Source organism: Talpa europaea (genome assembly GCF_964194135.1).
Source record: "Talpa europaea genome assembly, chromosome: 2".
NCBI lineage: Eukaryota > Metazoa > Chordata > Mammalia > Eulipotyphla > Talpidae > Talpa > Talpa europaea.
In genome coordinates this window covers 100,633,539-100,650,141 of record NC_140068.1, presented here as the reverse complement: position 1 = coordinate 100,650,141, position 16,603 = coordinate 100,633,539, and the positions used below count along the sequence as shown (strand labels likewise).

Below are 16,603 nucleotides of genomic sequence, written 5' to 3'. Positions count from 1 at the left end.
TCAAACAATGTATCAGATGTCAGGGAAATGGAGAACACAGTTCTATTTACAGTCATGGTAAAAAGGCTGTGAAGTACCTGTTCATTGAAAACTATAAAACTTGTTAAAGGAAATAAAAGAAGACACAAACAAATGAAAGATATTTTATGTTCATGGATTGTAAGAATTAACATCATTAAAATGGTGGTATTATCCAAAACAATTACAGATTCAATGAAATACCTATCAAAATACCAATGACTTTCTTAAGTAAATAAAACAAATATCAAATTTATGTAAAACAATGAAAAGCCTGAATAGCTAAAACAATCTTGAGAGAAAATAACAAAAATGGAGGTATCAATTTCCAGACTTCAAACTATATTACAAAACAACATTAAGCAAAACTATATAGTACTAGAACAAAAGCAAAATTCAGATCAATGGAATAGAACTAAAAGTGCAGAGATAAATTAATACAAATAAACAAATAAAGCACTGCATGGGAACAAATTATTTTGATTAATTTATCCATCACAGTGCACCTCATGTGAGGTAAGAGGAAAGCAGGGAGTGAATTCCTGCTTATCTCAGCTGGAGATGATGTGACAGGAGAAGCCCATTTCTCTGCATCAAAACAGAGAACACAGGTGGGGTGTTGGACTATGTAAGAGAGAGGATGTTGGGTCAAAGGCAAATAGAATTTCAAATGATGTTAAAATATTTCACTGAGCATGAAGTGCACAGATAAACTGAATCAAAAGAAGAAACAAACATTAATGGGATCTATTTTTAAAAACAAAAATGAAACAACAATCAAAAGCATTCCAGAAATAAAAACACTCAGGGCCAAATGACTTTACTACTGAATTCTAGCAAACTTTCAAAGAAGAATTTATAAGTATCATTCTCAAAATATTACATAAAACAGAAAAGGACAATTCCTAAGCATATTTTTCATGAAGCCAACATTACCCTGATTCTGAAACTACAGAAGGATGTTGGGGAGGAGGAGTGGGAAGGGGAGGGAAGGGGAAGGAACAGTAAAAGGGACAGAAAAATAATTATCCCTAAAGTTCTGATCCTTGCCTCTTGTCTGACGATAGAATCTGATCAATAACTTCTCCAATGTGTGATTATCCAGAAAGTCCCTAGTAAAGAAGAAAACAGTCTTCCTGCATGTGTAGGCATGCATTTTAGGCACAGTCATTGATCATAATCATAATCATCAGAAAGGGTTTTTATATTTGAGGTGGTAAATTTCACATAGAATAGTCTAAATTTTTCGTTTAGAAAAATTAGTTTAACAATTAGTTTAACATCACATCCAAATTATTAGTCCTAATATATTTGAAAGTAAAACGACTATAACCTCTCACAAGGTGTTCCATTCTACAGACTAAACATATTCCATTTATTTAATCATTCTTCCCCCATCGGAGTTTGTGGACCCTGTAGATTCTGGAAATTGTAACCTCATGTCCTTATCAACATTGATTCTCAGGGTTTTATGTGATACTGAATGATGAAATGATAGAATAAGATGATCAGATGCCCTCTGAAAATTACTTTATAGATGCACTAAAGCTGCCTAAAAATTTTATTGACACTATACAGAAGTTCTCTACAAAAATATCCAGATCTATCACTTTACTCATTATTAAACTTACCATTTCCGTTAGCCTCATCAGATGTGACTTGATTAAACAAAGTTGATACCATGATTAGAAGGGCAACTAACACAATCTTGTATAAATTAGTCATTTTGGTGCAAGTTGTGAAAACTGGAATCCCAGGGGGCTTTTCTATTGATTCTTGTAAACAATGTATTTCTTCACTTCTTTCCTGCAAGCAAACAAGAGAATTACAGTCCAGGTATGTTTCCCTTAAGAACCCTGACCTCCTTCACTCCCTCGGGATATAAGAAAAGACTGCTATCTTGTTTTGTCCATGGTGGAGAAAGTTGAGAGGGCTGTGGTGTGAAAGAGCTTTGCTCCTGGATCTGGTGTGCACTTTGAGCAAGGTAATCTCAAGGGATTGAAGGCAGAGCTGCCTGGTCACAGGCTTGCTCTCATCCTCCTCTTTCTTCCTGAAGGAGAACTGAGAAGCTAGAAGAGATGGAAAGATGCCAGTTCTTTAGAGGATTTGCCTGAATGAATTCTTTTGTGTTGTTACTGATTGAGGTCAGGGTAAGAGGTACAGGGAAGAATAAAAACTTGAGTGTTTTCATCAGATAGGACATAAATGTTCCTGCTCTATAGGTCATGATGGAAGGAAAACTAAGGGATATAGCTATGAAATAAGCACCATGGAATGAACTGAGAACATTATGCAATAGTGCTAGAGAAGTTAAGAGGACAAGAAAGAATAAGATTTAAGATCCATATGTAAGGTTGGGGAGGATTAAAACTTTTGTAGAACAATCCTTAGGATTTTCTAACAAGGAAAAAGAATGAATTAGGAAAAGGAATAAACAATGATGGACAAATCATGACTGTCAAAGATCCTTCTTCCTAGATTATTTGTCATCTCCATTGACTTTTTTTAAAAGATTTATCCATTCATTTATACAAGAACCGGGGTACAGGCCAGATCTGTGGGAGGGTGAGAGGATCCACCAGAGACAGAGTGGGGAACAGAACAGGCAGACTGATGAAATACACTGCTGAGGGGAGCAGCAGGCAAGACAAGAGAGGTCTGCCACACTATGTGAGATTCTAACCTGCCGGCTGGGATAGAACCGGCGCTGCAGAGGCTGTGGACAGCTTTACAGTGCAGTGCTCAACCACCTGCACCACCAGGGGAGGCCCTCCATTGACGTTTTCAGGACACCCATAACACCACCACACCACTACACACAGAGAACACAACCCTGCTTGTCTCCATGAATAAAAAAAAAAAATTCTACTTACCTCACTTAACAGTAAAAATATCAGTTTTCTGGATATATTAAACAGCCCTCTTGAATTCTTAAGCCCCCTAACATTACTGAGCACTAAACCCTGACCACCCAGTTGTCTTCCTTCTTGTACTGCAACCAACAGAGATATGAGTAGCACAAGGAAATGAGATAGCAGGGAAGGGGACTATAGACTGCACTTTGCTCTTCTATGTCCAGTTGACGGCAATAAAGATAGTACACGAAAAAAAAAAAAAAAAACTATTGCAGATTTTACAGTCAGCAAGTTTGTTTTCCAAAGATCCACCCATGCATTAAATATTTTCAGACCTTGAAACTACATTAGAAATTCTAATGACTGGTGTAGGCAAGAACTCAGGAATCACCCATGTTCATGTGTTGTTGGATCAGTTGCATTCAATTTAATCCGTAGAGACATAAAACTAAAATTTAAGGTTAATTACCTGAATTAACTAGCTCTTTCTTGATTCTTTGGATTTGACCTCTGATGAAAGATCCAAACTGAACTTCCATACTCTCACTTCCTCTCATTGATGTTAGTATCATATACTTTTTGGTCCTTGAGATAGTTTTTTTCATGCCTGAGAACATCCTACTAAAATAATGGTCATTTGAGATTGAAAATTTGGATGCCTTAGTAAGAAATGTTCTTTAACCTACCCTGCCTTCCCATTACCCAGTCTTTAGAAAACATGATCACACTCCTCTGCACAAGTGAGAAATGCAGAATGGTGTTATTTGAAGACTTATCTTTTAGATTAATGGACAAGATAAGAACATCATTTAATGGTCTTGCATGTACCAGGGACCACAAAAGATCAAGCTATTCCAAAAACTAGCCCCCCTTTTTGAAGAATTTCAGGAACATGAAAAAAAAATATGGCTTGCAAACACACAGACACAATACATCCAAGTGCTGTTTTCTCTGTTTCTCTAAATTAGGAGACTAATAATTCCTAGTAATTCTTACTATTGTTGAAATTGTTAGGTCCATGGCCAATGTAGAAAAAACAAAAATGAAAGTGAAAAAGTGTAGCAAAAAGTAAAAAGCAAGCCCTACCACAAAGGCTCTATTAAAAGTATCAGGAATGTCTAACAAGTAAATCATTTATAGATGCAAGCTGCTCAGGTGAGACTTTGAACACTGCTAAATGAAGCAGTGTGGATGGGTTGGTTTCTCCACTATTGACATTTGCTTAGCTATTTATTTGGCAAAAATAAATAATAAGGCATTTCTGGAGGCCCTTCATTTTAAGTCCTCACCTTGTATAGTAAAGACAACTGTTTCTGATTTACTATATTAAGACTAAGTCTCAGTGAGATATATAAATTCTCTGTACAATTCCTCTTGTATTTTAGATTTTGGCAATTCTGCTGATCTGTATTATTTTCTTCTTGATTTAGAGTTTATACTTAGGTTTCCTTTAGTGTGAATCCCATGATCTGTTGGCACCAGACCTCCAATAGATAAAGGAAATGCCATGACATGTACAAGGTATTCTCACAAGGCTTATTTTCAACAATATAATTTAATAATATATCAAGGAACAATAATTTATCCCTTCAAATATAAAGGAATAATTTCCTTCATGGAGAGCTTGCTTTAATTTTTTAGTCTCACTATATGTACAATATGGAAGATAAAATCTTACTAAATAGATTTAGAACAAATGAGCAATTAAATGAAATCCCTACTCCTTTATATTTATTAGTGTTGTCATTCTATTGTCATATTTTAGTGTAATATAGAATAATCTTTCATAAAAATAAAATTATTACTTTTTTCAAAGTTTGCTATTGATAATTTTCACATTTCCATTTGCTTTCCATAAATTATTTCCTGAGTATTATTAGCAGGTTGCCTCTCTGTCATCCTCTCTTGGAGCTCTTCTTGGTGTAATGTTGATCTTTGAACATGTTATTTCAGATAGCATGAGAAAGTCATGCAAAGTTTTTATTGTCTAGATAAGAATTATCATAGCAATAAAATTTGTTAGAGCCAATGACAAAGACATAGGAATATAAATTGGCTAACGTATTTATTCAGTCCACAGGGTTAAGGAAGGGAAGACATAATTTTCATTGCTGGAAAAGTAATTTGATGTAGAAACTATATGTGTTCCCATGTTGAAAACTTAGAGAACCTTGGAATTCACCAACATAAAGATAAAATATTGAATCATTTCAGAGGCAAAATTATGACAAAATGATGCAGAAAATTACAGAAAAGAACCTTACAAAAGATTATACAGGTCAGAAGAGCTTCAGGAAGACTGAAGAGCACTTACCTGGGTGGAGATGACAGAATGTATTTCTGAATATGACCATTTATCCACTTCAGAATATTATTTCTGCACAGATAGATCCAACATTGACTGTTGAGAACCTAACGTTGTGCCAGCATGCACATGGCAGGTTCTCTATTGATTCGAGCAAAGGAGACTCCTGGAGCCTGCAGTGGCCTTTTCAGGCTTTAATGATCTTTCTACACCAATTGGTTTGGGGCAAGCCCACAGGCTGACAAGGCTGGCAGACCTTCCAGCCCCCGGCCAGTCTTCACTCTGGGCTCTCCGGCCTTCACTCATATTCTCTCTGCTCTTCTCATGGCTTTGCTTCTCTCTCGGCTGTTCATTTGGCTTCTACTCTCGGCTTCTTCTGGCATCCCCATGACGCCACCCTTAAAAACCCAGTCTTAGCCCAGGTGAATCCCATCTACATACACCCACACCCTACTCCAGGTGTCTGCCATCAAGCATGCATTCAGGACCACAGAATTCCGTCATCTATCATCTATCCTAACGGCGGGAGGGCAGAAAAGCCTGATACTTTTTACCTTACCCTACAGTCCACCCCCTCAGGGTTTTCTGCCAGACAATCTACATATATACAATTTTGTTTCTTAGCAAACATAAACAATGCAGCCATGGCCCACAAAAGCAAATACATCACAATATAACAACAAAATACAACAGAACACAACTAAGTCCAGGCAGGGCACCAACCTAGTGGCAAAAGATAATTATCGGCACCAGCATGATCCACCAAATCTGCTGCTGAAGGCACTGCTCATACGAAGGAAGGGAATCTCTCAGACATCTCTGTCACATGCCAGGAGCCGTCAGGCTTCCTGACCTTCTCTGGCTGTAGTCTCGGCTACAAGCCACACACTGCATCCATCCACCCACAGGATGCACTCACTCCTGGATTGGGGATTCTCTACTCTTTGGGGGAAATAGCCCAACTCTCAGTGTTTCTGTCTGCAGTTGCTCCAACACTCGGCTTTCACAGCCACCAATGCGACTCGCAGACCCCTGCACTCAGGCCAACCTATTGCACAAGCACATGGGTCGGGATTTAAACTTCACATGCGGCCTCTCTTGGGTCCCCTCTTCTGCTTGGGCTCCACCCCAAGCCATGTTCCCCACCCATCCCCCAAGGATGGGTTCCTCAGCTCCTCACCCTCACTTGACAACAAGTGGGACATACCCACAGGTGATTTCACGAGACTCAGTGTCCTTCCTCAGCTTACTTAGTGCTTAACAGCCACTCAGGGCTCCCAAACTAAGCATCAGTACTAGTTTTTGCCTTCTCAGTTGGCTTTTCTCCTCTGCCTAGCTGCTGGGCATACACAGGCTGCTTTTGGCCATCAAAGCTCCACTGGCCAATCCCAGATTCCCATCTCCTGGGGTGTACAAACAATAGTACCCTCCCCCAGGGTCCCAAAAACTTAACTTGCCAAAGTTCCTCAACCTTCTGGCGGGATTGTCAGTCCAAGTCCATCAGTTCAAGTCCAATTAGGCCTCTCCCTGCCATCAGCACCGTCGAGCTCTCAATCATGGTCCTGTCTTCCCTGATGATTCTGTTGCCTCAGAGGTCTTTGGCTGGTCCTCTCGGGCGTCTCCTCCTCCAGCTGAGGTCTCATGCCACAGGTCCCGGAGCTTGTCCATCTCCTGTGTTGCCATGACATCTCCATCGTCATCACAAGCAAACAGTCTGTTACTCTTTAGTCCCTCCAGGTCTTCAGAGGGCTCCAATACCCATCTGCATGATCATCTTGCTGACTTATGCCAATTGTAAGGGCAGGACTGACACAGGGCAGGTTTTCTGATCCAGCAGTCTGGGTAAAGGAGGAGTCAGAGTCCTCAGTGGCTTTTGCAGGTATTTTTTATTGGGATTACCAGGTAGATGGCAGGCAGGGGTTCTGGGGGGCCAGTAGGCTGGTAGGCCTCCCAGCACCCAGCAGGTCTTCAGTCTGGGCTCTCCAGCCTTCTCTCGGCTTCTGCTTCTCTTGCTTCTCTCTCGGTTTCTGCTTCTCTTGCTTCTCTCTTGGCTTCTGCTGGCATCACCATGACGCTGCCCTTAAAAGCCCAGTTGAATAACATCTACCTATGCCCACACCCTACTCTAGGTGCCCGCCATCAGGCATGCATTCAGGACCACAGAGTTCTGTCATCTATCCTAATGGTGGGAAGGCAGAAAAGCCTGATACCTTTTACCTTATCCTACAGCTTCCTTCCCCAGGGTCCCCAAAAAATATCAAACTTGTCAAGGTCCTCCGCCTTGTGGCGGGATTATCATTCCATTTGTCCAAGTTCATAGGCTTCTTCACTTTGTCTACACTGGGGAGTTCCAAATTATAGTCCATCCTTCCCCGATGATTCTTGCTGCCTTGGAGGTCATTGACTGGTCCTCTCGGGCATCTCCTCCCACGAGGAGGAGCAGCCATGGCCCACAAAAGCAAATACATCACAATATAACAACAAAATACAACAGAACACAAATAAGTCCAGGCAGGGTACCAACCTAGTGGCAAAAGACAATTATTGGCACCAGCATGATCCACCAAATCTGCTGTACTGCCATAAAGCCTCTGGCAACGTCACAGGCTCACAGTCTGCTCCTTTCTCAGTCCCTCCAGAGGTCTTTGGAGGGCTCCATACCCATCTGCATGGATCATCTTGCTGACTAATGCCAATTGTAGAGGCAGGGACAGGACACAGTGCAGGTTTTCTGATCTAGCAGACCGGATAAAGGAGGAGTGAGTCCTCAGTGGCTTTTGCAGGCTTTTATTGGGATTTACCAGGGATACAGCAGCAGGGGTGCTGGGGTGCCTGCCAGCCTCCCAGCCCCCAGCAAGTACTCACTCTGGGCTCTGCGGCTTTCTCTCATATTCTCTCTGTTCTTCTCTGTTCTCTCTAGGCTTCTCATTCAGCTTCTACTCTCGGCTTCTACTGATGTCCCTGTGACACAACCCTTAAAAACACAGTCTTAGCCCAGGTGAATCCCATCTACATATGCCCACACCCTACTCCAGGTGTCCGCCATCAGGCATGCATTCAGGACCTCAAGAATCCATCATCTATCCTGATGGTGGGAGGGCAGAAAAGCCTGATTTTTTACCTTACCCTACACCTGGTAAACCCCAATAAAAGCCACAAAACTACTGAGGGCTCCAGGACTCCTCCTTCATCCTTCTGCTTAATCCTAGAGATCCTGCTCTTTGGCCTTCCTGATCCCACAATTGGTGTAAGTTGGCAAGATGGATCTGATGTAGACAGGTATGGAGCCCTCTGACGACCTTGGGAGGGACTGAAAAACAGACTGAAACTATGACAACACTGGAGGCATCATGGCAGCACCAGAGGTGGACAAGATCTGGGAGCTGTGGATGAAACCTTGAGTGGAGGAGGAGACAGCCTAAGAAGACCAACCCATTACCCCCAATGCAAGAGAATCATCAAGGAAGAAAGGACCATGATTTAGAGCCCATCAGTACTGATGCAGGGAAAGGCCAGTGAACTTGGACTACTGGACTTGGACTGACAGTCTTCCAGAAAGTAGAGGAACCTTGGCAGGTTGTTACATTTTGGGGACCCTGGGCAATGGCCAGAGTAGAGGAAGGGGCAGGCGTGAGAAGAGGCCAATATCGCCTGAGGGAGGAAGCTCTCACCAAGTTCTCTGCAGCCAGGCAGAGGAGATGTATCATAAAACCAACTCCTCAAGCCAAAAGCTGGTGCTGAGATTGGGAAGCCCTAGTGGCTGTTAAGCAGTTTAAATATGTTGAAGAAGGCCAGTGAGTTTCTTAAAATCATCTGTGGGTGATGCCCTGCTCACTGTTGAGTGAGGGTGAGGAGCTGAGGAACCCATCCTTGGGGGATGGGTGGGGAACATGGCTGTGGTGGAGCCCAAGCCTAAGAGGGAACCCAAGAGAGGCCACATGTGGAGCTTGTGTCCACGGATCCCTGGCCCATGTGCTTGTGCAGTGGGTTGGCCTGAGTGCAGGGGTCTGGTGTAGCATTGGTGGCTATGAAAGCCGAGTGTCAGAGATACCGCAGATAGGAAACCCGGGGGGTTGGCGATTACCCCCAACAGTATAGAATAGCCAGTCCCAGAGTGAGTGCATCCTGGGGGTGGATGCTGTGTGTGGCTTGTGGCTGAGACCACAGCCAGAGAAGGCCAGGCAAGTGATGGTAGATGCTATGAGTGGTTACCCATCCTCATATGAGCAGTGCCTTCGGCAGCAGATTTGGTGGCTATAACTGGTGCCATAATTGTCTTTTGCACTAGGTTGGTGCCCTGCTTGGACTAACTTGTGTTCTGTTGTATTGTGTTGTGTTCTATGTACTTTTATGGGCCATGGCTGCAGTGTTCATATTGCCAAGGGAAACATATATGACTTGTGTAGACTGTCTGGCAGAAAACCCTGAGGGGGTGGACTGTAGGGTAGGTAAAATGTATCAGGCTTTTCTGCCCTCCTGCCATTAAGATGGATGACGGAGACCTGCGGTCCTGAATGCATGCCTGATGGCAGGCACCTGGAGTAGGGTGTGGGCATGCATAGGTGGGTAAACCTGGGCTGAGAGACTGGTTGATAAGAGTGGTGCAGCAGAGTGTGGTGTGGTGGTGCGGTGTCAAGGATGGAGGAGTGTGGTGGAGTGTTGTAGGGTAAAGGAAAAATGTCAGGCTTTTCTGCCCTTCCGCCATCAGGATAGATGATGGATCCTTGCAGTCCTGAATGCATGCCTGATGGCGGACACCTGGAGTAGGGTGTGGGCCTAGGTAGATGGGATTCACCTAGGCTAAGAACTGTGCTTTTAAGGGCAGCGTCTCGGAGACGCCAGTAGAAACCGAGAATGAACAGAAGCCGAGAGAGAAGCTGGAGAGCCCAGACAGTGAAGACTTGCTGGCGGCACAGGAGGTGGACAAGGTCCAGGAGCTGCAGGACGAGACCTCATCTGGAAAAGGAGATGCCTGAGAGGACCAGCCCAAGACCTCCGAGGCAGCAGAATCATCAGGGAAGAAAGGACCACAATTCAGAGCTTGCCAGTGCTGACACAAGGAAAAAGCCAATGGACTTGGACTAATGGACTTGGACTGACAATCCCGCTGAAGATGGGGAAACTTTGGCAAGTTAATGAAGTTTTGAGGACCCTGAGAGTGGATGGTACTGTTTCCCCAGAAGATGGGAATGTGGGGGTGGCCACTGGCCTCAGTGGCCAAAAGCAGCCTGTGTACTGCCCAGCAGGTAGGCAGAGGAAAAAAGACCTATTTGGAAAGGCAAAAGCTGGTGCTGAAATTAGGAAGCCCTGAGCGGCTGTTATGCAGCCTCAATATGTGGAAGAAGGCCAGTGAGTCTCTTAAAATCACCTGTGGGTGATGCCCTGCTCACTGTTGAGTGAGGGTGAATTGTTGAGGAACCCATCTTTGGCTGTGGAGCTCACAGACAAAGAGAGGACCCAAGAGAGGCTGCATGTGGAGCTTGTATCCACAGACCCACGACCCATATGCTTGTGCAATGGGTTGGCCTGAGTGCAGGGGTCTGTGTGTCACATTTGTGGCTATGAAAGCCCAGTGTTGGAGCAACTGCAGACAGAAACCCTGAGGTTTGGCGATTACCCCCAACAGTATAGAATCGCCAATCCAAGAGTGAGTGCATCCTGGGGGTGGATGCAGTGTGTCGCTTGCGGCCGGGACTACAGCCAGAGGTTAGGAAACCTGTCAGCTCCTGGCATGTGACTGCAGAAGCCTGAGTGGTTCCCCCCTTGTATGAGCAGTGCCTTCGGCAGCAGAAGTGGTGGATCATCTGCTGGTACCAATGATGTCTTTTGCCACTAGGTTGGTGCCCTGCCTGGATTTATTTGTGTTTTGTTGTATTTTATTATATTGTGAGGTATACTATTTACTTTTATGGGCCAAGGCTGCAGTGTTCACATTGCCAAGAGAAACGTGCATGACTTGTATATAGACTGTACGGCAGAAAACCCTGAAGGGGTGGATTGTAGGGTAACGTAAAAAAAGTATCAGGCTTTTCTGCCCTCCTGCCATTAGGATTAATGATGAATCTGCGATCCTGAATACATGCCTGATGTTGGGCACCTGAAATAGGGTGTGGGCATGCGTATGTGGTACACCTGGGCTGAGAGATTGAGCTTATAAAGGCAGCATCACAGGATGCTGGAAGAATCACAGGAAGAGCAGAACCATGATGCAGAACCACGAGAAGCAGAGCAGAGAAGCAGAACCATGAAGAGAACCACGAGCAGAGCAAAAGAGAAGCAGAGACCACCAGAGGATGCCAGAGAGCCCAGAAAGAGTGAAGACATGCTGGGGGCTGGGAGGCCTGCCAGCTTCCCAGCCCCCTGGGACCCCTTACCAGCCATGTACCTGGTAAATCCCAATAAAAGTCTGAAAAGCCACTGAGGGCTCCAGGACTCTCTCTAGGACTTCTCCTTACCCCATCTGCTCGGATCATAGAGAACCTGCTCCGTGTCATCCTGCCATTATACCTCCCCAGTATTGAACAAAATTGCGACATCTTTACATCTGCATTTTGTTTGATTTCCCTGAAGTAGCACTCTATGTTCTATGGTTCTCTATGGGTGTAGTGGCAATGATGGGCCACTGAGCAGGTTATCTATGATCCCACAGACTGAGTAAAGGAGGAATCTTGGAGCCCTAGGTGGCTTTCTCAGGCATTTATTGAGCTTTACATGCATTGCAGCAACAAGGTACATGGCATGCAGGGGAGTCGGGGGGCCAGAAGGCCGGTAGGCCTCCATACCCTGGGCAAGTCTTCACTCTGGGCTTCTCTGACCTCTTTCCTTCTCTCACCTGCTTCTCTCCTGCCTCTCTCCTGCTTCTGCTTCTCCTGGTGACTAACTCAATACTCCTCCCATGGCCCACAGAAGTAAACAAGATAGTTTGCAACAATGTAACAACTACAGGTACCTCATCAGGTGGGCCAATCCCAATGGTGGGAGGGCAGAAAAGCCTGAAAACCATTGACCAAACCATTTACCATACAATGGGACGCAGAATTTTTCTCTTTAATCTGATCCTTAAGCTCCTTCCCTCATCCCAATGCCTCTTACTTAGTGTTATACCACCATCCTGGCCTGGGTAGGTCCATTGTTTCACACAGACGAAAACAGAATTTTGGAGTCTTCAGTATCTCCATCATGCCTTTAATGCTGAATCATGGGACCAGGTACACTGGCAGACCAGGCAGGGAGTCTGCGCCTGAGCATGCTGGCCTCAAAGTGATGCTGCTGCCATGATCACCAGGGTTAAGCAACCCTTTTGATCCCTCCCTTCTGGGTCCATATTTACATGTGCACATGCCCATGCCCTCTAGACCCAAGTGTCCATAATTACAGGTGCTTGTGACCCGTGCCCATGTTTCTCTGCCCCAGTATCCATGGAGCAACCTAAGAGGATTACAAGGCTGCAGGTGCTATTCATAGAAGCTAGTAGCAGGAAGGTAGAAAATAGCCAGATCAATTACACTTTCCTTAAACTTAGACTCAAATTTGTGCTGTATTTCTCAACCTGTATGATTTCTTTTAGTTTTATCTAGCAATCATCTATATTTTATATATTATAAACATATATAATTTATACATTACATGTCTTAGCAGACATATTCAACTATCTCTAGGGCATATCCTCTTGGTAATCTTCTTCATTTAAATTTCAGCATAATCAAACATGAATTCACTACTGCTTCTCAAATTTTCTTCTGTGGTTGTAAATTACATTTTCAAAGAATGCCAAACCATTCGTTTATGTTATATCTAGCACTTTTAATATTCTCTGAGCATGATTATTGTAGGGCAAATATTTATGAGGCTTTTCTGACCTCCCGCCATTAGGATTGATTATGGAACACTGTGGTCTTGAATGCATGCCTGATGGAGGGCCACTGGAGTAGGGTGTAGGCACATGTAGTTGGGTTCATAAGGGTGCATCACAGGGATGCTACAGATAAGAGCAGAGAAGCAGACCACCAGAAGAAGAAGAGAGAGAAGCAGAGGCGAAGAGAGAAGGCCAGAGAGCCTGGAAAGAGTGAAGACTCCCCAAGGCCTGGGAGGCCTGCCAGCTTCCTGGCCCCCCGGCACCCCTGCCTGCCATGGACCTGGTAAATCCCAATAAAAGCCTGAAAAGCCACTGAAGGTCACCGAGGACTCCTTCTTTACCCTGTCTGCTCGAATCATAAAATCCTGCCCTGTGCCCATCCTGCCACTACATTATTTAGAGAAAAAATGTGAAAAATATTTTTTTCTTTTTATTTATACATTTTAATATTTCAATAGACTATGTAATTTCAGAGGATTGTTTCAGGGAGTGTGGGTAGTTTTACAACATATCTCAATGTTGCATATCTGCAACCTGATATTTAAACATCCATAAAAGTTGGAATTGTCATGTTCCTACAGGCTTAAAATCTTGTAACACATGGTTCAATAACCAGAAAATATGTATTTGATAACAAGCATTTTCTTCTAGGAAGAATTATCTTCCCAGCACCTCAACATTCCAGCAAACTTACCCAATCATTTTCTCCCATTTACAAGCTTCTAGGGCAATGCAAAAGCAGGAGGGAAGAAACCTTCCCAAGTATGGGAATCTGCACTTTCTTACTCATTGCTCCTGAGGCACAAATTAGTCAAACCTGCTGTGACTTGCCTCTTTCTCTCACCAGTATTGTACTTATAATAGAAGTGGCAAACATGGATGGGGGAAAAAAAATTAAAACACCAATGATGGCAGGAGAAAATGACTATATCCTTGCCCAACCACAGAGGTGAACATTACTTTGATCAATGCACCAGAAGCAGGCATGCAGTTGAGATCACAACTGGAAGAACTTCAGACCGCCCCCCCCCCAACTCCTTGTGTTTATGCAGAGAAACTTGCACTGCTCTTATCATGATCCCCACTGGAGGCATTAGAAAGCTAACCTGGGTATATTCCAGGTATATGCCAGAAAATTTCCAGGGTGCAGACTCTAAAACTACCACCTAGTTGGAAGAGGAACCACAAACCAGAAAAATAGAGGAGCATTCTATGGCAACCCCACAGCCCTAAAGTTTCTATTTAAACTCCAGAACAATAGCTTCTTTGAGAGATATCTTTTGGGAGATCTGTCTCTCATTCTTTCACTTTCAATAAGCTATTGTAGTGCCAGCAAGGCACAGAGAAGGATCTCTATGATGCGGGAAGATGGATAAAGGAGAGTCCTTTAGACCTCGGTGGATTTTTCAGGTTTTTTATTGAGTTTTTATATGTAGTGTGGCAACCAGGTACATGGCAGGCAGGGGGTGTCAGGGGTCCAGGTTAGTGGCAGACCTCCCAACCCCCAGCAAATCTTCATTATTTCTGGGCTCTCTGGCACTCTCTTCTTGTGGTCTCTGCTTCTCTGCTTCTCCTTTGCTGCTCTACTGGTTCTGCTCTCATTCTTTGCTGCTTCCACCACTGCTGGCATCCCCCTGATGCCACCCTTATATGCCCATTCTCTCAGCCCAGGTGCGCACACCCATGCATGCCCACACCCTATTCCAGGTGTCTGCCATCAGGCATGCATGTTGTTCTGCAGGTGTCTATCATTAATGCTAATGGCAGGAGGGTGGAAAAACCTGACAATTTCACTTATCCTACAACTATAATGCTCATACTCATCTTCAGTATCTTGAGTTCTTATTGCATTCTTCTATGGGACACACAAAGACTCTCTGGAGTATACTAGTAATACTAGAGCCAAATCCTTTCCCTGAATAGGGAAAAATCCCAGGAAAGAAAATATCCTGTAAATAAGTCCAACTAGTTCACCAAGTTAATATATGTTCCTCAGCTTTTTCACTTTCTAAAACATATTTTCATGTTGTAATTTTACTCAGTTTGTAATTTCTGGATTAGGAGTACTATCTCCTGTTAGCACATTCTGCCCAGAAATATAAGTCAGTAAATAAAAATATTTTTAAATGAATTAAAGTGAATTTTCTCCTTCAAAAGATTTATATTGCATGAAATAGAATACAAAATTTGTGATTCTTTATATAAAAATTTTGAAGTATCAGGGAAATCTTTATTGAAGTATATATGCCACATTTGTATTCTAATTAATAAATGCCACACATATTTGCTAATTAATAAATGTTAATTACTAAAATACCTCTCTACCCCAATCCTCCTCTGTCTCTCTATAGCCCACTTGCAAACCTTAATGCCTAACCTCCTCACCTTTCACTGTACTGATTGCTGATCTGTTCCTGATGTTCTGACCTCTTGGCCATCTCTATGAAAATGCTTGTTTAATCAGTCTGGAACACAGTAAAGTGAAGATCTTAATAATTATCAATACAGCTTCCCGAGTCATTGTCCTTTAGGATTTCCTTTCCTCCATAGTTAGTTACCAAGAAATTCAAGCCACTAGCATTACTACTAAATATTGCACAGGAAAAAGGAATCTCATGGTCTTTATGTCAAATCCACTACCCCATGATTGCTGCCATCCTTGAGAAATTGTCCAGCTCATTTAACAAGCTGCTTGAAATTACCAGTTCTCTTGTGGCAAAGGTTCTTAATGTGTTCCTGTGTATAGTGTTTTCCTTTGTTAGAACACACACTGAGGTGAATCAGTGAAGTGGGATATTGCATTTATAACTTTGTGAGCTGGAACACTTATCTGCCTTAACTTCTATACCTAGAAAATTCTGATAATCTGTTGTTAACTAGGATTTATGTATCATTTGTTTTAATTGCTTAGCAATACTACATGATTAGTCTAACCAATTTATCCTATTTTTTCAGCACTCATTAAAGGACTATCTTTTATTTCAAGGAGGTCATGCCTCATATAAACATCAGACCATAAAAATTAAGATATGTTATAAGTATTACCACACTAACTTAACAAATATTAACAATGCAAAAGATTATATATCAAAGAATATTGGAGTAAAGTGTGGAGAATTACACCAGGAAATCTAAAAAATGAAAGAAAATATTACATTTATATAGGCTAAGATTATAGAATGTGGGTGTAAGTGTAGAGAAACAGTAAAAGAATGATAATCCTATATAAAACAAATTAGGTCTGAAAGAGATTACTCCAAAGAAGTCTTCAAGTCTTTGAGCCCCAGCAAAGCTGAGATAGAGCATGCAAATTTAGATGAGAGCAGAATTCTCACACTCTTTCCTCACAATTTATTTCAATGGCTCATTGTACCCCTATACCTAAGATATGGGACCCGCATACATTCAACTTAGAAAATCAAGCTGGAGGCTTACCTCTTTACAAAGTGAAATATTATTTTAACCTTCTCCAGGACAGGAAGTAATAAATTTTAAAATTACAGAAGGTCTATGAGAATTTTCATCTGATCTCTTAAAGGACAACAAAAATAGGCACTGGTAGAAAAATAT

At 42.8% G+C, this 16,603-nt stretch overlaps 1 protein-coding gene across 1 annotated transcript in view; it reads right to left on the bottom strand.

Moving 5' to 3' along the window:
- Positions 1-15,471, bottom strand: part of LOC311188175 (E3 ubiquitin-protein ligase KCMF1-like) — a gene marked incomplete at both ends in the record, with an annotated part of 73,068 nt that extends 57,597 nt beyond the window's left edge. The window contains one exon of the mRNA XM_084259339.1: positions 15,419-15,471. Within this exon, the coding sequence (XP_084115465.1) occupies positions 15,419-15,471 (53 nt within the window). The remainder of the gene's footprint in view (positions 1-15,418) is intronic.
- Positions 15,472-16,603: the final 1,132 nt, after the last annotated feature.